At 39.0% G+C, this 24946-nt stretch overlaps 1 protein-coding gene across 1 annotated transcript in view; it reads left to right on the top strand.

Annotated features, from left to right (window-relative positions):
- Positions 1-21859, top strand: part of CPQ (carboxypeptidase Q) — a 154551-nt gene extending 132692 nt beyond the window's left edge. Inside the window, exon 8 of the mRNA XM_032706580.1 lies at positions 19316-21859. Within this exon, the coding sequence (XP_032562471.1) occupies positions 19316-19476 (161 nt within the window). The 3' untranslated portion in view covers positions 19477-21859. The remainder of the gene's footprint in view (positions 1-19315) is intronic.
- The last annotated feature ends 3087 nt before the right edge of the window (positions 21860-24946 follow it).

Below are 24946 nucleotides of genomic sequence, written 5' to 3'. Positions count from 1 at the left end.
TTAGCTCAAGAGCAGCTTCACCTGAGCAAATGTTGTGAATGTGTGTAAAGAAAAGAGCAGCATAAGTGGAAGCATAAACTTCCTATAAATGTATTTTAGGGACACATAAGTCTGTCTGCAAGGACAAAGCATGAACCTCAACAAGAGAAGCAGTTTAATGGAATTCTCCATCCAACGAGCCAGTAAACCTAATTATGATTTACTGTCCATCAGGGCCAGTCTGTCCAGAGCTCTCAAATGTTTTCAGTGCCCATGACAGAGCTCTGTCTCAATCACCATGTAGGGCTTTAGAAATCCACCAAAGAAAATAGGCACTTCTCCTGTTGCTTAGGTGGCTAAACTGGATTTTAAAACAGTTCAGTTCTATTAACTTTATTAAATGCGAGCAATGACCTTCTGGGACAGGAAAATTTTTGTAGTTGTTGCTGGTGTTTTTAAAGAAAGCTGAAGTAAAGAAATAGCTGAAAGCAGGTATTTTCAGATTCTAGTATCCAGATTCCTGAGACATTGAGCAGCTTGGTTTCTCAAAGAGTAGATACTCCATCCCTGCAAGCAAAGATTGAGGGTTTAGAGCATTGGCATTTTATAGCTATCACAAATTCCTTTCAGGGATGTGTAACGTACAAACACCTCACCTCCTGAGAGCTACTGAAAGCAACTTACACAAGTGAATTATATGAGACAAAACTTAAATTCTCTGAAGACAAAGGTGGTTGGGAAAAATCCTAAAGCAAAGTGATTTTACTTTGATCAGTGTTCAGTTGTCCATCTCTGATCAGACAGTTGTGAAGAAACAAAACTCAAACTTATCCCCAGTCAAGTCACAGAAGTGATTTTCAAGAATTCTTATGCCTTGAATCCTTTAAATGGGTAACTTTTAGAAAAAGGACTTTTGCCACTATTTTCCACACACATATGCATTGCAGTTCACGTGAAATTTAGGAGTGGGGCATTTCTTGTTCATAAAAGGCAATAGGATTACTCCAGAAGTTTGATGTCTGTTTGCTTTTTGCAAGGTTCACTTGGAATAGTGTTCCTGAATTTCCCTCTGCCTTGCAGACCAAACTTGACTGGAACCATGGGTCAAGCCAACCACCAGAAAAAGAAGATATGTAGTCTGTTAAGCAGCTATTTTAAAAATGCTTACAAATAGATGAGATTTCAAAGAACCACTAAGATAGCAAAAAGATTTCTAGAGAGCCTCTAAATATCTTTCATTCCAGCATGTTCTTGCCAATACCGCTGTCGTTTGTTTCACATTTGTTTAAGCTGATCTTGAAGACTTACCATAATGGAAACATTATAGAGCAGCCAGTCTGTCCCAGTTCTATTCTTAGTGCTTAAGGAAGTTTTTCTACTATCTAAGTCTTTTCTCCTGCAATTTAAGTATATTAAATCTTTCTTCTTTTCCTTAGGAACCCAGAGACATGGTTACTTTTTCCTCTTGCAGCAGGTTTTTATGTGAAGTTCATTTTTTCCATTCTTGGTATAGTAGTTCACACTTGCCCCTATTGATTGCCCCTGAGTTGTCTTTTCAAGTAACTCTTTAGTGAAGATTGCTTAAATTCTGATCATGTTCTCAGTTTACATGCTATATGTCCCTGGTTAGTGTCATCTCATAGTGTAGGAAGACTCCACTCCATTGTTTTGATGCATAATGAGAATACCAGATAGCCTCAGACTCCTGTGGTGCCCCACTCTATAGATCCTTCCATGTTTTACTCTCTGAGTACAGTGTTCATGCAGTTTGGAGCAACCTTGCAATATACATCATTTCCTTTTTCTCTTCTGCTGTCCTTCATGATAAACATAACTTTGAACTTTCATCCGTGTTTTATAGGATCAGAAAGTTAGTTCAAAGGGAACCATTTTATACACTGAGGTGCTGGACTATGCTATATTCTGGTAACATCTGGAGATCACAGAGATTTTGTGCCTGACTTTAAAGGCATTGATCCTACGTGTATGTTTTGGGGTTTCTTCATAGGTAGAATGCCTTGCAGAAGTAGTTTCTGCAGGTAGATTAGCTCTTTTGTTAAGGAAAAAAATATTGAAATATGTTGATTCATATAAACAGGATCTATTTTGATGAAATTAGAATAGAAAATAACAGAATGGTGAATATTTCACTAAGAATAAACATTTAGGTAGAATTTAGAGTGATGCTAGAAACTAATTTTTTAAGATTTTTATTTCATGTATGTATTAAGTCAAGAAAATGTGTGTGATTGGAGTATTTGGGTTTGTTGGTTTATTTCACTTTATGAGAAAAATTTGGGGTGCCTTTTATTTTCATTTGAGTTGGTAAAAGAGAAAAGCAGAATTGTGTCATTTGTTACAAAATGGAAAGGCCAGTTTTTCCTAGCTCTACCTTTCATTGTCTGCCTGTCTTATGGATTCCAGGAAGCTACAGTTTTTGCATCATGTATCACTACAACAAGACAATTATTGCTTTAATCAAAGGAAACAAACCTTTATACTGTACAAGCTACTCTCTGGACTTTGATGCAGACGTGAACCAGGCTAGTTCCAGTTTTTATCAGACTGTCCCCTTCATGCCTTAAGGTGGAAGCCACCAACAGAACTATTATAATCTCTGGAAAGAAAAATAAAAAGTACATGAGATCTATCTATCTATATATAAACAGCACTATTATATTATAGAGAATAACAATTCACCTTTTATAATGTAACCAGAGGATCAGAGCATCAGCACTAACCAGCTTTAAGACACACTTCTCTGGGCAACATGTAATTGAATGGAGAAAATTAGCACCACAAGATGTTTCGAAGACCAGGATCAAACCTAAATTTAATAAGGATGGAATACTGCATGGGAGAAAGGTCCAGCAAAGGCTATCCAACACAGTGATATGAATGCAAGTTACTACTCAGAAAGTCCTTAATCTGTTGATGACTGGACAGGAAGAGGCCTTGTTTCTCCCATTCTTTCTCACAACATTGGCTGCTACCAGAGAGGGGGAACAGGCTGACTGAATCTTTGGGGTTTTCCCCAGTTCAGCTGATTTTCTGTTCTAAGTAGTGCCAGCCTGCATCATCTAAATAATACTAAATGATCCAGGTAACCAGGCTCACAGTACGTTACAGTCAGTGGCCTTTTAGATGCAGAAATATTCTGAATTATTTAAAGTGTTAGATGTAAATTATGATGCAGTCTTTCCTTTGAGCCTTTGTATAATATAAATCCAATGCCCTCGTCCTGCAGCCAGGTGCCTGCGGCTTCCCGCTGCAGTGCTTGGCTCAAGCTGAGAGGCGGTGTAAGGCAGATGGGAAGGGAAAAGGGAGAGGGGAGGTGAAGTGGCTGGGGTAGAGTTGTGTGGGGCCATGGGCTTTCAGCTTTCTAGAATATCTACTCTCAAACAAAAGCATCGTTTAGTTGGATTTCAGATTTAAGCCAGAGATAAGCAGGAAGTACTAATGATACCAATTACTGTTATTGACTCCCTGCATATTTTTTCTGTTCTATGCTTTAAAAATGCTAACTGAATCTTTAGACAGAAGAGATTGCAGCAGCAGCTCTTCATTTCCAAATTAGAGACTCTGAGATAAGCTGAATGGGTTTGAAATATATTTTAAAAAAGAAAGGTTGTTAACTAACGGTCTTTTCATTCCTATTTCAGAGCAGAAGAAAGGGCTGGTGCATGTGCTATGGGTGTCACTAGAAAGAAGTCTTTAGATAAATACTGCTGAAGGCTGGGCAGTTGTGGTTTTTGTTGCACTCAGGTGTTAACTGGTGCATCTCACAGCCTGAACCGGGCCCTTGTATTCATAGCAGCCGCTGGAGAAAGAGGCAGCAGTCTGGTAGGCTACTGTCTGCACAGTCTGTGCTGGTTTCAAGCCAGTCATAGTGCATTCTCTTTTTGTTGTCTCTGCTCAAAGGTTGCAGAAATAGATAGCTACTGATATAGCCAAAATGTCTCATTTTGGCAAAGCCTAGATTCATTCTTGAGGGGTTTTATTTCCTCATGCAGAAGGACTGTGGAGGTTCCTAAGCTATTTGCACGGAACTGCTACTACCAGCCTTGAAATTGTTATTAGTGCTCCAGCCACCATTACTCTTGAGCTTGTAACCAAGAACATGAAGGAGATTGGGCCTGACAGGGCAGCTCTCGCTCTCTTGCTGTGCCGCAGTGTGAGAACCACAGGTTGAGCATGTCAGGGCTTCGACACTCCACTGCAGCAGGTTGTTTTCTTGGCCTGAACAATTTTAGCCCTTCTGCTAAAAGCCCTTCTGACTTCTAGCTAGGAAGCAGATTTCATTGTGCAGCTGAAACTAATTGACAAATTTTAGACATCTTAATCTTGAAAACAGCCCAAATCATATACATCTTTAATTTGAAATCCTCAAGATATTGTAACTGGGAAGCATTGAGGAAACTTAATTAGTCTACCTGCCTCTTTCTATTGATCCAGATTACTATGTACTATTCTTGTCCACCAACACCTAGATTTTAGGGCAGATGTTCATATGCAGTCATACTTAAAAGCATGTGCATTGGATGCTATTGAAGCCTCTAAGTCTCTGCATTTATGTCTTTTGTTTCAGGATACTTGGGGGAAAGAAGAAATCTTCACACAGTTAAAAATGTCATTTGCTTTCTCTTTTCCATATAGCTCTTCTCTTTCACTCAGACAAGTAACTGCCAGGAAATCTGTTAATGGTAAAATGATTTTGAGACATGGTTCTCTGTTTTTGAGAACATTATCTTGGATTAAAAACTTTTTCACTCAGTATACTGAACCCAGTCACAATTTCACTATCCCTTAACCCAAGTAATGACTTAAAGTTTCTAATTACAGAGCAAGAGGACTGTGTGTGGTCCCTGGGGCCTGAGCTAAGAGAGTGCTAAGAAACACTCCTGTAATAATTTAACAGGCATGAGAGCTCCTGCCTGCTGAGACAGCTCTCGTGCCTCTGTGGAAATGTGCAGGATCACTGCTTTACCCGTGTCTTGGGTCAGTCCTCCCAACCAACCCTCCCTTGGCTTCACCTCCCTGACCTTTGCAAGTCATGGCTTGGACCTCAGCCCCAGCCCTCATTACACATCTTACCTGTGCAAAAGCTTTTGCCTCCCCATTTTAGGTGTAGAGCATCCTTTCTGCAGGGAAAAATAAAATTGAGCAGAATTGAATCTATGTTCGCATCATGGATAGCATTATTCCATGCCTTTTGCTGCTTTTTTTCAGATCATTCTCTTTTTCTTCTTGATTTGCAGTGCATTTCAAATCCATTGAGATAGGGAAAAGTATGATTGCTCTTCCACTGTTTCAAGGAGTGAATATTTGGCCGCTCCATTTGCTAAAACAGAGAGTGGTAAAGACACTCTGGGTGCCTCATCTAATTCCAGATAAGCCTTGGGCTCTCGATACACAGCGCAAGAATCTAATTATTGAAGTAATTATTATTGCCTTCTCTGCTACACTGCATTTTTTCAAAACCTTTGGAGTCACGGTGCTGGACCCTGCTGGCAGTGATGGGACATAATGAAAGTCTTGTCAGCTTTGAAATAATTTGACTGTACTTACCTGGAATGAGTTACTTATTTAAAATCTCACTTGTCTATTTTTTGACCCTGAAAAGAATATGTGACAGGGGAAGTATTCCTTTCTTCACTCAATGCATTCTAATTTCTATGGCTGCATTTCTGAAAAGGTGGTGCCTTTTCGTCACCTCCTCTGAAGAATCTGATAATAGCTAATGCTAAGGTTGGACTACTCAGGACTAATGAGACCTAATAGTTTTTCTTCTTTTGTGTCAGTCCTTGTAGGAGTGGGAAATGGAAACTATTCAACCAACAACCATGCACAACTATTTTGCAATGATGGACCTTAAAGAGAGAAAAATCGTCCTCTCTTTTTTTGCTATCATGTGCCTGTCAATTTTAAAGTGAGGATGTAAAAGTGAAGTGAGGATGTAAAAGTAAAATAAGTATTGGCCAGAGTATAAAAATTTTTCATTCAGATGTTATTTTTAGGTAACACTTTAAATTCCAGTTTGACTGAGTACTCGTTGCAGTCCTTTGAATTTATAGCATGCCATTCTATTTAGCAAGTGCACATTTGACTCCTGAAAGGTTTTAAATTATGTGTGGGTTATTATACCTCTGTGTTTATATTTATGAATCTAATGTGTAAAAAAAGTCTTCAATTTATGCATTTGAAAGGAACTAATAATCTAATGGGATTCCAGTTATGAATACTTGCATTTGGGGAGCATGTCTTTCCCCTTTGAAAGGCAAGCCTAGCAATGCAGAGATTAAGATTTTTTAAGGTATGTATTCTAGCTTCTCTCTATAAACATAGTTTTAATCATTTGGTAATAATCTTACTCTAGACTACTAGCAATTATCATCACTGGCTCTTTTTCCCCCTTCACATTTGTCTATAGGTGATGTTTGAATATAGCACCATAAACAGCTTTGCAGGAGCATACTTGTGCTTGATTTCTTTGACTAAATCCAAATTGAAATTACTTTAATGTATACATTTGTAAACACTGCTTTAAGTTTTAGAATGGGTACAATGTATAAGAAGGATGGTAGGGAGTATTTAAACTAATAGAGGCTTATTTACTTTGTATTGTGTAGAGTCTGGTCACTGTTATCAAATATTTGCATTTGTTGCATCATATGTGAAATATGCCTTTTGTAGCTGCCTATCACTTTTCTCTAAAAGTATGTAATTTAAAATGGGACCTTGCACATTTTTATTCACAAGTGATGAAAACATATATTGATCCTTGATTTGTGCAAAATTATGATTGTGATGGAGATAATCAGAATTTTCTGGAGGAGGATTTTCAAAGCTGCAGTCAACAGCTTGGCACTCATGGCAGCTGGACCCACTGATGCGTTGTTCTGCTTCTGTTGAGTTTTACCCAGACAGTCTTTGCTTTCCACATTTTAAATGGGGCCTTCAACCATATAGATTTAATTTGAAAAAAAAAAACAAAAACCCCCTCAAATTTATAAGAAAACAGCATGATCTGTGTGTAGTGAAACAGAATGCAGTAAGCCTGTGTTTAAGGCAAATGCTATTCGCATTTACTGGTGGGACTGAAGACCTTTCACTGAAAGCAAACAGGTTAAACTTTCAACTTAAAATTAGTTGTCAGCTTCTCTAGTGTTCTTTCTGAGCTTATATGACTTTTGTTTCACTCCTAATATATTTGCATTTTGACAAGTCACTCACTGTGTTTGCACGGTGGCAAAGTAGCTATCACAGCAACTCAAATTTACATGTTGGAAGAACTATGCTAGTTAGAGACACTGCTTTATTTGCTTTGCCTTCTTCTAGGATTAGTTCTGCTCTGTGGATTAGCCAGTGCCCACATAAAAGTAGTGATACACTGCAGAGTCAGAGCAGGTATGAGAAATTTCTCTTACTTCCCTCCTTTAAAGGACAGAAGTACTTTAATTTCCCCTTTTCTTTTCCTAATGAAGCCCAAGGTAATTTCATGAAACATTCAAACAGAGGAAGATTCCAAGATTATGAACAACTGTGTTGCAGCAGGTGTCTTCACTGTACCTTAATTATTTTTATCTTTTTTTTTGTTAAAGTTTGTTGTTTCTTTGCAGTTTTGCTGACAAAAAATATGCAATTTTTTTTTAAAACATTGAATAGTTTTCATTCCTGCTGCTTTGTGTTCGTCACCCATTGGACAACATGATCTGTAGACTAGACCAGGAAGGCTTTGTGGTTCTCTGAACCCTACCCCTAACCCTAATGGTGGCTGAGGCTCAGGTGCCCAGCACCATGAGTGGCCCAACTGAGAAAGGTGTGGAGGGAACAATGTTGGTGCTGTGCTCCCTTTCACATGCCTTTTGCAGCCCCAGAAAGCGCCTCTGGAGCTGTAAGCTTCATGGCTCTCTGAAGCCTAACCGTGAAGACTGAAAACTCACACATCTGTATAGTCCTGAACCTTGCAATAAGACCACCTACGACCTTTGTTTCAAGAACCTGTCAATGTTTCTGTTACTGATGAACGTGCTAAACATACACTGGTTTATAGATCAAATGAAAGAGATATTTCATCACCAGTATCTGAAGCATCTAATGTGTTATGGAATAACTTCTTGGTTTAAAACTCAAGTACACATTACTCAAAGTAACCACAGATATTTTGAAGAATATTTTATTGTTGTAGGCCTAGTATATTCTTCCAGGTTTGTCTAATGGTCCTACATCTAAAATTCACCATGATCTTGAAGAAATTTGGTAGTCTCAATGGAGTGTGAAAGTAGAGATAGTAAAAACTATTGCTCATTCTCTGGGTGTGCTTGTATAAATGCAGTTTTAGTTTCTGTGATATGAAATATAACAGATGTAGTAGTGTGCTTAGGATGTGTTTTGCTTAAATTAGGTGACTGGTTGGGGGGGGAGGGGGTGTTGTTGGCCTTTTGGTGGGTTTTTTTCATAACTATTTAAGCTCCAGAACATTAACTGATTTTTTTTTTTACCATCTGGGCAGATGGGAGCTCTGCTTAGTTGGGTCCTATGAATATTGGCATTTCTGATAGTCAACTGCTTGCTGGGAAGGGTCCTGCAGGAACTTGGTGATTAAACATCCAGCTGTAATCATATTGAGGAGGGAAGGTTAGAGCAAATGGAAACCACCTGCACATTTCCTATCTATCTCCAGAATACTCTGGAAAAGCAGACCTAAAGGCTTGCTTTAAATTGGCTTGTGAGTTCGACTCTAGGTAATCGCTTCATTGATTGTAAAATACAAGGAAGCCTCTTGAATGGATTGAAAATGTAAATGAATGCAGACAATTACTGCAAACAGAAATGCTACTCAAAATCCTGACACGTGGGTCATTTTCATGGTTCCCGTTCCCCACACCTGGCTTTCAAAGAATCCAAGGCTGCCTGTTTCCACTGCATTTCTGGGGAGACTTGGAAGTTGTTGGAATGGGTTGGAGCAAGAGTCTGGCCCTGGGCATTAGCAGAGGACATCAAAGCACTTCACTTGGGTTTCGAAGCAAGCTTATATCAGCTACATGGTGCAGTTATAGTGATGCCTTAAGGTCCTTCTGGTTTTTTGATTTTTCTAATTTTATAAGTTTTATAAGTAGTTATGTAGAAAGTGTAGATTTTAGAAGCAGCAGCACTTATTCCTTTATCCTTACCCTTAGCACAGTAACTACACACATTCCCCAACCCTCTCACCCCAATTTCCCATATCAATTCTCCTGAATTCCATTAGAATATTTAGACTTCTCTTCAAGATAGGCTTCTTCTGTTTAAGAACACTTGTACTCTAACCCGAACCACAAGATACAGTCAAGAGCTGGGTAACCATGTGCCCTTTGTGCTCCGAGGAAGACCAAGTGATGAAGTAGGTGGTCTCAGAAAGACCTCAGCCCCAATTCCCCAGGGGCGGATCAGGGGTGGACCAGGGCAAAAGCCAGAGGGTGGAAAAACCTGGGATCGATTGGACAATATTATAAAATTGTAAACTTTTGAGACAGAATGCGCACGTGTCTTGTAACCCCTATGCCTGAGAGGCATGATTAAATCCTTTCCTTACCTTACCTCCAAAACTAAGTTGCCTCTGAGTTTCTTTCTCCCTGAGTTTTCTTTTAGGCATCAATAGAGAGAGTATAGAGAAATACAGAAATACCTTTGGTTAGGAAAGATGGTTCACATGGGTCCCAGTATTCACTTGGCCCTTGTGTGTGACACTTAAAGCTTAATGGCATTAAAATAAATCACTTGCTTTACTGAGCTGAGACATAAACAAACACATAAAAAGAATTCTGAATTAGAGAAAGTGCTGATTTTGCAAAGACTTTCATCCCGCTTACAGTGTTTAAAAGAGAATGCAAAATGTAAAGGATTTCTAGTATCAACTTTTTAAATAGTCTCTGCATAAGCATGTAGCCATGTACCTACTTTTAAAGAAAGCACAAATTAAATAAACTATATTAAAATATACACAATACATCTGAACATAAACAGACATCTAATACAGGTATTATAACCCTTCTAAATTTTTATACCCTATGTAGGGAATCCCCTAAATAAGGTCTGTGATTCACTTAACCAGGGTCATCACAGACCCAAGACAGAAAATATGAAAATAATTCAAGAGTCCATGTTGCTTTGGAAAAAAGAAGTCATGCCTCACCAGTCCAGCAAGGCTTTTTTAGAGGAGTTTTTAACCATTTTTGTAGCTGGATCTGGTCAGTAAAGTACAGCTGAGTCTTCAAAAGTTCCTGGATCAAAGACCTTTAGAGGAAGAAGATACTGTGAGATGAGAGTCAATCTGCTGAAGGGTAGCAGGGCTCTGCAGAGGGACCTGGACAGGCTGGAGAGATGGGCTGAATCCAGTGGTATGAAGTTTAGCAAGACCAAGTGCCGGGTCCTGCACTTTGGCCACAACAACCCCCTGCAGTGCTACAGGCTGGGGACAGAGTGGCTGGACAGTGGCCAGATGGAAAGGGACCTGAGAGTACTGATTGGTAGCCCACTAAACATGAGCCAGCAGTGTGCCCAGGTGGCCAAGAAGACCAATGGCATCCTGGCCTGGATCAGGAACAGTGTGGCCAGCAGGACCAGGGCAGTGGTACTTGGCACTGATGAGGCCACGCCTGGAGTGCTGTGTCCAGTTCTGGGCCCCTCAGTTCAGGAAGGATGTTGAAGTGCTGGAGCAACGAGGCTGGTGACAGGTCTGGAGCACAAGTGCCATGAGGAACAGCTGAGGGAGTTGGGATTGTTTAGCCTGGAGAGGAGGAAGCTCAGGGGAGACCTCATCACTCTCTACAACTACCTGAGGTTGTAGCCAGGTGAGGGTTGGTATCTTCTTGCAGGCAACTAGTGACAGAGCAGGAGGACACAGTCTTAAGCTGCGCCAGAGGAGGTTTAGGTTGAACATTAGCAAGAAGTTCTTCACAGAAGGGGTGATCAGGCCTTTGAACGGGCTATCCAGGGAGGTGGTGGAGTCACCGTCCCTGGAGGTGTTTAAGAAAAGACTGGATGTGGCACTTAGTGCCATGGTCTGGTTGATAAGGTGGTGTGAGGTCATAGATTGGACTCGATGATCTCAGAGGTCTTTTTCAACCTGGTTGATTCTGTGAGAAGTATTTTCCTTCTTCAGAGTAATACCTGATTAAAAGAAGGTAGAAATAAGTTGCCGGTCTTGATAATAGAGAAAGGCCTTAGGCTGCCCAGCCACCTTTTTTTCTTTTTGGCACTTTGGATGTTCAGAAAACTGGATGTTAGCTGCAAAAGAAGTGAACATCAAGAATAGCAAGTTGACAACATTTTCTGATGACTGCTTCAAATATTCCATGTCAATACTGAAGCTGACCATGAAAATGTGACAGTAATCTTATAGCAGAAAATGCCTAAACAATGCAACAGCCAGTGACATTTTTGTGTCAATAAAAGCAGAGTGATGCAGTATAGGAGCTATGCATACAACATAGCAACAGGATCCATGTTATTTTCAAAGAGAATTTTCTGAGAATCTCTATAGATAATTGTCTGAAATTGTCAAGTCAATACCTAGGGATGGTAAAAAGCATAGTTTCATACAGCTGGGAAAGGAAGAAAGGGAGAAAAAACCAGAAAGCATCCATAGGTAATGTGTTGTGGTATGCCACACTCACGTCTTGAGTCCATTCACATGCTGGTGTTTGCAGGCAGTATTGAGCTTTTCATCTCAGGTACGGTGAAATGCAATTAGAAAAGGGAGAGGAGACACTAGAATCCTCTATCCTCAGAGATATTGACTAGTTTCTGCATGAGGAGGGCTATTCAGCTTGGGAAAAAGCTGCCAAGTTAGGTGTGATAAAGGTATATTAAGCCATTAATGGTATGAAGGTGAATGAAAAAAGAGAGGGTACTACTACTACAGCTCCTAAAGTAAGAACTGTAGTGTGCCCACATGAAATGCTCAGGCGTACCATGCATCGCCACAGGGAGCTGTGGGCAGAGGTGTAAATAGATTCAAAAATAGGATTAGTAGGCCTGTGAAGAATCTCTCCATCCCAGGTAGTAAGCCTGCAAGTGGGTCATGTTTGGGCAGCACCAGCTAGGGAGACTTGCCCTTTTCTTTCCTCTTTTTTTAGAGAAAGAGCCTTGCTGTTTGAAGACAGAGGTTGGATGAGTGGAAGAAGAACTTCCAGTGCCTTTTACTGTTGAAGCTTTATCTGGGGGCTTTGTGTGTTTTTTTCCAGTCAAGGGCTGTTTAGGATGTTATTTTAGAGTTTAGTCAACTGTGCTCTATGGAGTAGAACTGCTTCCTTCCCTGAGACCTCATTTCACAGGATTTCATGCGAGTTCAGATTGGATCCCCAGCTGTCCCTGGTCCTCTGCTGCAATAAGTGAAAGGTTAATGCATTGCAAAAGTAACTGTGATAATTCTGAGCTGTAATTTAGCCTGTTTAGTGTATCCAGAGGATAAATTCTCAAATGCATTAAGCTAAACAAGAAATAATGCACTCTTCATATTGTCTCCCTTACACTGCAGTCCCATTTAATTAGCTACTGAAACAACTGACTGAAAGCTTTCCCTCTGTCTTGGTGTTTGAATCATGAATTTTAAAGACTTTTGAGAGAGTGACTCAGGAGGTGAAACAGCAGGGCTTCTGATGTTATTTATAAGCTCTGTACTGGAAACTACTTCAGTGTCTGTAGCTATGAAACTCAAGCAACGTAGCCTGTAATTTCATCATTTGAGACTAAGTGACAGGAGAACTAATGCTGTCAGCACCCCACTAAACAGCATTAGTATTCTCCATTGCCTCTACTTATTCAAAAAATGGATAATGAAATAATTGGCATTAAAGCCAGCTGTCAGCTACAGGTTATCCCACAAAAGAAGAGGTTAATATGAGCACCAAAATACATGCAATAGATGCCTGCAGTAATTGGGTTTTCATTACAGTAACAGTTCTGCAGACTGCAGTTCAGTGGGAGCAGCACAAAATGTCTATGCAACACCTAACACAAGCAGCCAAGCACTCCACGGGGCTTGCAGCAACAGGAATGCTGTGGCATGGATAGAGCCTTCCAACCAGCCCATCCTAAACACAAATACTACTGGACCAGGTTTAGTCCCTGACCACTTGGGATTTATGACTTTGCTGGGTTTTAGAAAAATACAAAATGAAAATAAAAAATAGAATAAGAAATTGTGTTCCTGATCCTATCATTCATCTGTTTTTCCTTTGGTAGGTCTTTGACACATATCCTTTGAAGGAAAAGTCATGTGTCTTCCCATGTCTGCCCTGAAGTTTTGACCTTCGTCAGACCTTGTCAAAATGTGTGGGACAGCAATGCTCCAGTTATGAGAAGGGACAGGCTATTGATTCTGTTACTGTATGGACATATATGTACCCCCATACTGTTGTTTCATAGGGTGTGTAGGAACACAAAGATGAGTTAGCACTCTGGTGTGAGGAGTGCTATTTATGCTTCCCTGGTATACATAGCAGTTTTTAACTGTATAGAAGATTGTGATATGTCCCTTTGCATCTTTTTTTGCTATTTCTAAGTACTTGATGTAAAGGAAAGGGACGTATGTATTTCATCAGGTCTTGCTTTATTTTTAAAGCATTTTAGTTTTTTAGTACATTCCTGAATAGTTTCATTGACATTAAAAAGGTCTAAGATTGGAATAAACTTGATAATGAAATAAAAGAGTTTTTCTTGTTTCTTAAAGAAAAAACAGGAAACAAAAGCAAACTTTAATAGATAGGAAAAAAGGGAATCTGTCTTTTATAGCCAGGAAAATCTCTGTAGAAGTAAAAATAAGGTTTCAAGGAACAAAGGGAATCTGTCTTTTATAGCCAGGAAAATCTCTGTAGAAATAAAAATAAGGTTTCAGATCAGGCATTTGTGTTGACATCTTACTACAAGCAGTACCTTTGATAGTGCACAGGTTTGTCTTGACAGAGAGGTGAAACTTGAACACAGACATGCTTGGAAGATGCAAGAGAGGCACATGTGTTATCTCACAACACCTTTCTTTTATTTTTGTAAACTTTTGGAGACATTGAGCAAAATATCCCTTGTTAAGGCCTTTCCAGCTTTGCTGTTAGTAGGTAGTACAGCTTGCTCAACAGGGCACTAGCCTCAGCTCAGATGTCTGGTATCTATTCCTTTTTCAGCTGCTGTGAGAAAATGAATGTGTCATTTCATCTCTGCATGCCTCTTTCATCCTTCAGTCCCACTTGTCTGTTTAGAGTGTATGTGCTTCTGAGCTGGAGTCATTTCTATTTGGAGAGGTAGATATACTGTGCAAAATAGTGTCAGGTCCTCTAGGGACTACTGCAAAAGGAAACCTGGAAAAGTTATATGCTTTTTTATACATCATTAGCATATTAACTTCACTGTATATGGCAACGTACATGTAGAGGTCAGTATCCCAAAGATCTAACTGTAATACTGAATGCCCAAGAGAGGTTATACAAACAGTGGGGATTTTCCCATTGTATCTGAAAGATTCATGGAATAGTCGAAGTTCAACTTTACTTGAAGCAAAGACAACTGGGAGGCTATTGATAGGGCTCTATGGGAAACATGTACTGACTTCAAGACTCACATTTGGCTTCCTTTGGCAATTCAATGCTATTTGGGATATGAAAAGAAGAGAAATGAAATGTAGAGAGAAGTGTAATGCAAAACATTTTAAGCTGAAAAGTTATTCTGGAGTTACTGCATGATTTCCCCCTTGAACATATTTGTGTTTTATGGAAGCTGTCTTTGTAATCATCCTGATAATCAGTAACTGGTTTTCCAGTCAGTGTTTTCACAAATGACAATAATTTAAATGCTTAAATATCTGGCACTAGAGTTCTGTTCTAATGATGACTCATCACAGCAGTGCTTATGAAGGCAGTAGCGCCTGATGGAGATTGACAAGAAGCAGTGGTCGTCATTGACCTGCTCATCATTCATTTTGTGGGTCATTCAATCTTTTACCTCAATAGTAGCGTTTCATCTTCTTAAGGTGTCAAGAAAAAGTTGAGTCAAACAGTTTATTAACGTGTGAAGAATTGGTGTTTAATATGAATGTGTTGTAAGGCAAGTCAGTATCCTCATCATAGGCTAATTAATATTCACATTCTGCATTTCATGCTGAGACTAGAAGCTAGAAGGAATGGACTGTTTTTCAGAATTCCTACGTGTGTGTGTGTGTATTTTCATCACAATACTCTTACCCAGCTGATTACTAAAAATATATTGTCAGTATCCACTACCAAAGCAGCTGCTTTTACCTGCCTTATGCATCAAACCATGTATGAAATAGTTGGTTATGCAGAGACTCATGAAGTGAGTTCAAGACACAAATGAACTTGAGTCGAAGATTTTGTTTATGCTGTGCCAATTCTAAAGAACCAAGGAAATGGTTCTGAAAGAACCAAGGAAATGGCACGTGGGTTAGAATTCCACAGAACAGTTGAGGTTGGCAGGCACCCCTTGAGCTCTCTGGGCAATGTGTCCCAGTGTTTGACCCTAGGGGATTGCCAGTGGCACTAAATAGCTGCTGATAGTGAAAGTACTGCCCTAAAGTAGGTAACTAAACTGTACAAAGAGAGTTTTCTGCTACTTTGTAATGGTACTGTGAATTATCCATGTATTATTTCATTGAAGCTGTAAATTATTAATTATTTTCAGTTTCTAATTTCCATCATTTTTGATGCATTCGAATAATAAGTACAGCATTTTTGGCAGCAGTTTTTAACATTCCCTATTTTCATACCACAGCACCTACTACATCCAGCTAGAAGCAGTTTCTCACTGATTTCCTTCTTGGCTGGCATTGTTCCTCATGTGATTTGCATCACTGTGAATGTGAACAGACTGAAAAAGGACAATTAAAGAGGGTTGTTTGGCAAACATCTCTTTTTTTCTTTATGGGTGCTCTGCAAACAGGAAAAAAGAAAAGCGCATAAAATGTGACAGTGTAGCACTGAGCCCGTCTCTTTCTTTTTCTGTTTGAGTGTTGGTTCCACCTGGAAATCAGAATTAGATATGCAGTACATACCTACATAACACGTCCCAGCTGAGGACTTTTAAGTACTTAATTAAAGCTTTCAGACATTTGTAAGGCTGCATGCTGTCTCCTTTCTAGGTGGCTAGCCATGGACATGGGTGAATAATTGATAGGTCTATGAACCACGGATACTCATCTGTTTTACTTGACAGCTAGCTTGTATAGCTGGCAAAAATGAGCCCCCATTTGTTACTGACTGTTGTTCTTGAGAGAAATGTTACATAATAACAACAACAAAAAACGCAGAACAAACGATCAATTTTAGGTGAAATAACAAAATAGTTAGCAATTGAAGTTTTAAAGATTGTATCTAGGGGAATTTTCCCAGATTCTTTCAAGTTTCCAGACATGGCATGTTTGACTTTCAGGCAGATTTCCTTTGAGAAGGCTTAATAATTCAGTGGCTATCAAGGATATGTTACAGTCAGGCAGCTGATGTTCTTTGAAATCTCACTGTTTGAAGCACTGTGCCCCCACCTTCTGTGGGATGGCTGATGTGCTCATAGCATTGCTTCTTCTGTTAGACTTTAAGAAAAGGGGCTGGAGGTTCCTATGGACTTTATTGAGGTAACCCAACATGACTGCAGTCTGAAGAGCCCCACAGAACTTCCCTCTTCACAGTCATCTGCAAGGGCTGACCTCAGTCCTGGATACATTTACTGATGAAAGGACACTATTCAGTATCTTGCTGCAGCCTGGTGACCTCTGGACTCATAAATGTCTCCAGGCAGCTAACATCAATGTGGAGGAGTCTCAGGTTTGAAGCAGCAGGAGACATGAAAATTGCTTGCAGTCATTTCTGTGCCCCAGGGTGTTTCATGTCTAGAGGCTTGCATGAGGCCCTCGGCTGTGAATTGTTCTTGTGCTCAAAACCAAGAACATGGATTTTCATTTTTGTTTCTAATTACATAGGATAAAACTGCTTTCTCAGGGTCTTTTCCTTAGTCTCACAAGATGTTTACAGGTCACTGATTTCAATGCTAGCCCACGACATGAAAGAGATAGCATGGCCAGTTTGAGAACCTTTCTGTCTAATCACACATTCTGATGTGTCACAGTAATTTCTTGATGTCAAAGTCTATAATTTTCTGATTTATAAAATGAATTTAGAGAAAAAAAAATCTTTTTCAGCATTTCAGGGAATTAAACATGACAAAGCAAAGAGTGTTTGTTCCTGTTCCTTTCACAGGGATAGAGTGCTACTCTGTAAATCCGTAGTTACTGTGATGAGTAAAATTTGTCCTACGACAAATTCCAGGCAACCAGTTTTTGTCTTCTGTCTTACAGAAATTTTCAAAAACTGTAATGAGTTTGCCTCAGTGGCTTAATTTGTAATGTGTCTGTATTGCAGAAGTCTATCAGTTAAAGAATTTATCATTGTTCAATCCTTTTATGGTTGCATATATTTAAAAGGATTTAGAATCAAATTTTAAAAGTGAATATGAGTTGGCATAAATTCAATGTGAAAATTATTGGAACATAATTCAGCATGTGTAACCTATCCAGTGACTTCTGCAGGATTGCCTTGCTTCAAGTCAGTAGCAAACAAGTCATTTAAGAACAAGAGCCTCTTAAAACAAAATCAGTCACAATAACATATAACCATATGCTACACCATTTGGTCTTTCTGCTTATCATCTCTCTTATGAAGGAATCTTCATCTTGTATGGATTTATAAAATGCATTAACTTTCTATTCCTTTTCTCTAAAATAGCAGCGAAATGAGCAATCCAAGTCAGTCTCCATTACAGCAATAAAAACATGCCTGTTAACCACAGGGAGAGCTGGACTCTGTTCTGAATGACTATATGAGTGATCAAAAGATATGTATTATAGGAATGTACAGTTGTGCTGTGGGAAATTTTGCTTTCATTCTCTTCAAAGACTTCAGGCATCTCAGGAAAACTTAAGAAAAATCATAACAGTAAGTCTTATGAGCACACATGAGTTTATCAAAGCCCTCATCATCTGATACTGATTTCCACTGCATGTAAATAAATACGTGAATAATTAATTTAATTCATGTTTATTATGAAACAGTCCTGGGGTTTTTTCCTCCTTACTTGGCATAGTAGGAGTAGCTTCAGTCTGTGTTTCCTCCTGCAGCCCATGGCTCATACTTGTGAATTCACATCAGTGGATGTTCTCTGGGTTTGATGACCAAGCAAGGAACAGGTCCTGTTGTGCTAGATGGGTCCTACCCTGGGAGCTGTGCAGCTCCGAGCCCTTGTCAGTGAGCAGGCAAGGGAATCAGTGCAAAGGAACTGCAAGCAGTGAATTAGTGTGGTGGGGGAAAAATATCACATTTACTTATTTTCAAAATGTGTGGAATTCTGTTAATGATGGAATGATTGTTGAGATTACAACAAAGCAGATTGAGGCTGATAAAACCAGAGAAAAGGCAGAGATAATGAACTGAGAAGGAAGGAATTTCAAGGGAACAGGGAGGTTAGGGAGAGTCAATAGGGACTGGACCAGGCAGACAATGGCCAGGGTGAAAATTCTCTGCCAGTGTCTCTGCTGTGGGTCCCAGTGGGGTGGCAGCTTCTCCAACTCATCTTGACTTTGGTCTGCCTTGAGTGATGCCTTCCAAGCATAATTTGTGCTCCCTGAGCCCAACTGGCTTGGGTAGTAGTAGTTCTTTCCCTGCCCATGTGCTCCCAGAGGGAATCAGTTGTTCCTGAATGGGAAGAACTGTGGTTTCACCCAACTTACTTCTGCCCCAGCTTATGAGGACTCCTGACTGTTAGAGGAATGTAGTCTTGGGCTCTCTGAGCAAAGGTTATCTGCAAAATTGCTCTGAAACAGCACATCCTTGTGATGAACAAGGGCTCAAAAGCAGAAGCAAACTTCAAAGTGTTCCCCAACACAAATAACAGCAAGCAAAGGATTCATAACTCAGTAGTAACTCAGCATCAGAGCCGTGGGATAGAGAACAGGGGAAGCGCTGCCATGGGGTTACAGTAGGGATTTTCCTGCTTGGACTCTGCTAGTTTCACAGGAAAATGGATGCGTACTGTTGCTGAGGAAACGAGTCTCCCAGGGGAAGTTGGCTTTTCCCTGGTGTGAATTTTTGCTGCCTCATGATCACTTGAGTCAATTAACCCAAAACCTACAAACTGCAAATGCCATGGCTCTGTACAGTTATTATATTTTGAATATATATGAATTTTATACAGTTGCATGTGGATTTAATCATAAACAGCCCAGGAACAGATTCAAGTTTATATTCTTCTTTAAATATTTGTATTCCTATAATGGAACTTTGCCCATTTTTGTCTGTAGGTGCCAGCTTGCATAATGACATCAGTAAATACTTCTGGTTTCATCATTCTCAAGGGGACATGATGACAGTTCAGGATCCAAACCAGATGAATCTCTGTGCTGCTGTTTGGACTGTTGTCTCCTATGTAATTGCTGACATGGAGGAGATGTTGCCAAGGTAATAAAACAGCAAGAAAGAAGATTTCTGTTCTTCAGTAAAGATTGTAAGTCCACTAATGCATGTGGACTACAGCTGTGCTAAATTCTGCTTTTAACCTTGATTTTGTTCTTTATTATTGTATCTGTTTTCCTCAAAGTACATGCTCTTTTACATATACCTGTTTCTTTTTGCTGTTTTGATCTCTTCCATTTGTGATTTTCACTTAAAATGTATTCTTTTAAGTCCTTCTTAAATTTTGAATGGAGGTAGGATACCTCTTTGACAATGATATAATAAACATTTGTATGCACAGTGATCCCATGCAGCAAGAAAAGTGCACCAAATAAATTTGTTTCATCAGAATAATTAATGTATTGAGTTACTGTACATGTTTACTCGTTTTGTTTCTGTCTTTCATTCTATGCATTGGAATGAAGTACTATTAACCAATCAGCCTTTTCTTTTTACTGTTTTAAGGTAATACTGTAGTTTCTAGAAGTTTTCAGGTTATAGGATAAATTAATCTTGTCTGTTTTAATGGTAATATATGGTAGGATGGTCAAATAGTAGTAAAAATGCTAAAATAATTGGGCTTTTAATGGTTTCATTCAGCTCTGCTGTTAAATGTTACTAAAGGTTCATGTAAGACTCAGATAAACCAGGACACAGAGGATAGGAAGCCAACCAGAGGACTCTTATTTCTCCCATCTTTTTTTGGCCACCTCCCTGTGGAAAGCCACGTGTGTCCTTTTCCGTCCCATGGAAGACTCGCCATAGTGACAAGCAGAGAATTTCATATGGCACCTTTTCTCTGAAATGCCATGATGTTTCAGAAACAGCATCACAACTGTGATTTGTGACCTTCAGTACCTGCCAGCTGATATCCAACAAAGTGTAAGAGCAGATTTTGGTTCAGAGTCCTGAAGCCCTTCCCAGCTGCCCCTCCCTTGTGGGGATGGCCTTTCCAGCTGGAAGCTGGGTGAGAGGATGCTCGTGCATATTCATTTTGATGAAGGAATTCATCTGGGAATTTGATTCTTATATACTTTGTTGGTGTAGGGGTTTTTTTGTTTGTTTGTTTTTTCCTACTGAGATTATGAATATTCGGGTGAGTTTTAGGTATATCTGTAGAGAGGATATAACTGGTCTTGGGGAATATTTTAAGATGTATGATTTCTACTCATTTCTTTGTGACATGATCCTTACTTGTGCTTTTAAATTTTACAACAAGCAGACTCACTGATGTGAATAACTGCTGCAATATAATCAACACCAAACAACTAACGTAACAAACAACGTGGTGTATTAAACCAAATGGCAGGCAGTCCCTGGTGCTGTTAATCAGTTCTGCTGTTGAGCAATAGCTGAGTGATGAGCAATTCATTGCTATAGAATTCATAATCATGATATCTGTTTACCACGATAATGGCTGTTTTCCATCAAATTTATAAACTATTTCAGTTTTTCTTCCAAATAATTTCAGGAGCATAAAAGCTGGCTGAAGATATGCCGCTCTATCTTTTTTAAAGAAACAATATTGAAATAAATAAAGTTAGCAAAGACTTCCTCTGCCTTCCAGGCATAATGCCTACGCTTTTTTTTCTGACTTGCTTGACAAGGGCATAGTTGGTGGTACTCACCATGGACAGATCCTCAGCTGTCTCCAAATCCAGCCTTTTGACCTTCACAGAATATTACTGACTGTTTCCTGAACTGCGTTTCTTATTGTTTTCCCTCAAGGTATGTGACTTTGTGCATCAGAGATTCAGAAGGGTATTCCATAAAGTTACCTATATTGTTCCAATTCTTAACCTATACTCGCTTGGAAATGGTGTTAATTTGCATTTTTTCTCCATTGCCTCAAGTTAAACAGAGAATCTCTGGAGTCAAGAATACTCCTCTGCAGAGGAGAAGAGTGCAAGGGCACCACAGCACATCCCAAGGTGTGCTGTTGGCTCCTAAGTAAGAAAATTAACTATACCCCAGCCAAAAGCAGCACAACTGTGTAAGACAGACCAAAAAAATTAAGACCACGGTGCCCTTGAAGAAAATATAAACCTTCGCATTAGCTTCAGATACAGAGTTCTAGAGAGAAGCTTTGCAGAGAGGTTTTAGAAAAAAATGTTCAAAAAATCAAAATTACCATCTCATTTTTATAGAAATAGTGAAATTGAAAATATTTTGGCTCTTAAATTGAAAAACAATTATTTTTTTACATGTAAAACCAGATTTCATTAAAATAAAACACTATCTCATTGATTTACCTTTTTTTCTTTCTGATCTCTATTAGTTCTCAAACTTAAAGTTCATCTGTTTGTAGTGCTCTCCTGATAATCTGCCCATTCAGATGTCTCTCAGAAATTTCTGTAAACAAGGACATGCTAATAAATTTTTTTTCTTTCCTAGTGGGATTTTGTACTGTCTGTGCAATAGCTTATCTTTACGTCTACTCAGTGTAGCAATTATGCTGTTTCAATTGGTATCCATTAAACATGTATTGATCAGTCAATTTTCAATTGACATGCCATTATCTTTGAGAATCTTTCTCAACTTTAATTGACAAAGGAATAGCTGAGGATATTATTTATGTTACTACTATTGTGAGGGTCACCTGACATAAATCTGTGCTTTTCATAAGTAATTTGACAACATTATAAGTCAAAGGGATCACGTGTGCATTTCCCTCAAATAAACATTTACTTTTTTGCCTGCAAAGATCTGTGAGCTGAGAGCTGAAAAAACAGCAGTAGTACTTAAATATATGTCACAAATTTAAATTTCAAATAATCATTTTCCTCTAGGTGTTACAAATCTCTTGCATCTGCTGAGAAGGGAGGCCCCTGGGTAACCTTCCTTTCAGCTACAACTCAAAGGTTTGAGACATAGCTACAGAGGGATGAGGCCAATACATAATTCATTTACCTGACTAGACTATAGCACAAATGCTGATGAAAAGTCTGTTTTCAATATTGCATAATATAATGTAAGTAATTTGCCAGTAATAAAAGAAGAATTGCAGGATAGGTGCTTTTGTCCTTCATTGTGCCAAGATATTATTGAAGTTTCACTGTCTCTGAATGATTCAGTTCTATGTGTTCTCACAAGATTTTTAGCTCCCTTAAAATAATTAAAAACAGAGAAGGAGTTGAAGCAGTGCTGCTGCTCTTACTTTGCAAACATCCTTGGCTGTGTGTATTTAGTTAGTATGCTTCCCCCATAACCGTTTGAGACACTTCCATTTACCATAAGTAAATATCAAACTGATCTTGATATCTATATCTGTCTCATGAAATATACATACCATCTAAATGTGCCCAAATGATTAATTTACTGCTGTGTAATGATTAGCATAAAAATCTCATCACTGCACAGGATAAAAATGTTGCCACTAATTGCTGGTTGGAGTGAACAATGTTTTCTGCATAGAAGTTAATGATGCATGCATCACAGCTCTTGAATTGAAAAGCTCAAGACTTTCTGGAAGAGAAGCTTTTTTCCCCCTTCTTTCCTGCTAAATGATAGGAGACCCTGATAAGAGAAAGGAATATTTTAACTGACACTCCATGTAATCTTCTGTCTACTGCAAATGCATGGAAGCACTATCCATCTGTACACTGTAGTCTTTCATGGTCTTTACTTCTGGAAACTCTAGCCTTTTTGCACAAAGGTATGGCCACCCATGGGCCTGGGATTTGTAGTTACAGGTGTTTGGTAAGTACATTGTGCTAGTACCCGATTAAGGTTTTTAGATGCCTCTCTTCTTAATAATCGTGTTTGTCCCTGGTGGAGGGCCCTCGAAGACAGTCCTATATCCAACTCTCTGCTTAGCTTGCAGTTTGTTTTCATTTCAGGACAGATCAACTTGCTTTAGTTTATGTTAAGTTTATGTTTTCCAGGGGTTTTTTGATCTTTCACTCTCTTTCCCAGCACCTGTACTGTGACTTGAATGTTAGGAATGACTAATAAACTGAAAAAAATCTATGTATTTTGTGTCTTTGGGCTCAGGAACTGCAAGATGCAATTGAGATGACTCTGAAGAGCAACGCATAAGCACATGGGAGAAAGCTCCATCAGGGCCACTACTTGCCATTGTCACTGACTTATGTTACTGGCAGAGACAGAACTTGGTGACCAATGCAATGGGTTTTCATCACCGGTCATGGTTTTCTATACAACTATGTGAAAATCAGGCTTATGGAAACCAAAGACGGAAGCTCTGGAGAAGGGATCACAAAAATACACAAAAAGAGCGAGGTAGTACTGAGGCAGGGACTTAGCTTCAAATACCAATGTTTTACTCTGCTTTGCTGTGCAAGTTGGGGAACACTACCTAAATCTACCTCAGTTTCACTGTTAAATGGTAGTGGTGGTGTTTGGTGCTCATGTTTGGTGTAACCTGATTTTACAACACTGTGTTAAAATACATGATGCATGTAAAATACAAGTTCATTTCAGAGGTTCTGTTCAGTTGGAGGAGAGGAATAAGACTAACACCTTCTAGCTACATGAGAATTCATCTGTAGAATGTGTCTTTTAGTAATTACTGTTTGCATTTACAATATTTGCATTATTCATATTTGCATTATTTGCATTTTCTGTTTGTCATGAAAAACAACAAGGAATATTCCTCCTTCAGATACTGCCATTTTAAAATAGAATTTGGACATTAGCCATATAAATTTTAATGTAGTGGGACTTTACATCCAGGAATGATGCGGGGCGATTATGTGTGTGAAATGGTCACAGACAGTGTCATCTAGATACATCATTTCACAGCTTTGGAGCATCATACACATGCTCAGTGTCTTTCACAGAATCAGTGGCCATGCAGTGGGGCAATATGAAGAAAGACAATAGGTCAAATGGTTTCCCAACAGCCATGCAGTCAGTCCTAAAGTTAAGTTTAGTACTTACCTCAGCCAAACTGTGCTGCCCATAAATGAGTCACTACTTCCTTTTTATACCACTGAGATAATTTTGAAGCTGAAGTGTAAAATTTTGTGCAAAAATGACATTTTTGACTGAGCATATGCAACATATGTGGACTGAACCTTTGGGAAAGACTTTGAAAGTGTGATTTCACTGAGATTCTTCGTGACTCATGTTATAATTTCTGGAATACTTCGGCTTCACTTTTGTGAACATGATTATTCAATATGTTACTTATCCTGAATTGTCTATATATTTTGCTTTTTCCAGAGATGATATGTCAGTGATACATCTACAGAGATTTAATAACATTGCCTGTACTTAAAAGCAAATTTCCCAGTTCTTTACACTTCATAATTTTTTATTTTGCTTTAAATTTCTGTCACTGGGACAGGAAGGTATCACAAATTTTAATATGACACACAATGCAGAGGCTAGTGATTGTTGAAAAGCTGATAACAAAATATCCATGTTTTTGAATAGAAGTGTCATGCTGTTCTTTCCATGGCTATTATCAAGCTATAGCTCATCAGTAAGATGAGTTTAATAAAAGAAATTACAAG

Source organism: Chiroxiphia lanceolata, chromosome 1, assembly GCF_009829145.1.
Source record: "Chiroxiphia lanceolata isolate bChiLan1 chromosome 1, bChiLan1.pri, whole genome shotgun sequence".
In the NCBI taxonomy this organism is placed as follows: domain Eukaryota; kingdom Metazoa; phylum Chordata; class Aves; order Passeriformes; family Pipridae; genus Chiroxiphia; species Chiroxiphia lanceolata.
Note: the sequence above shows the minus strand (reverse complement) of the source record. Positions and strands in the feature narration are given on the sequence as shown.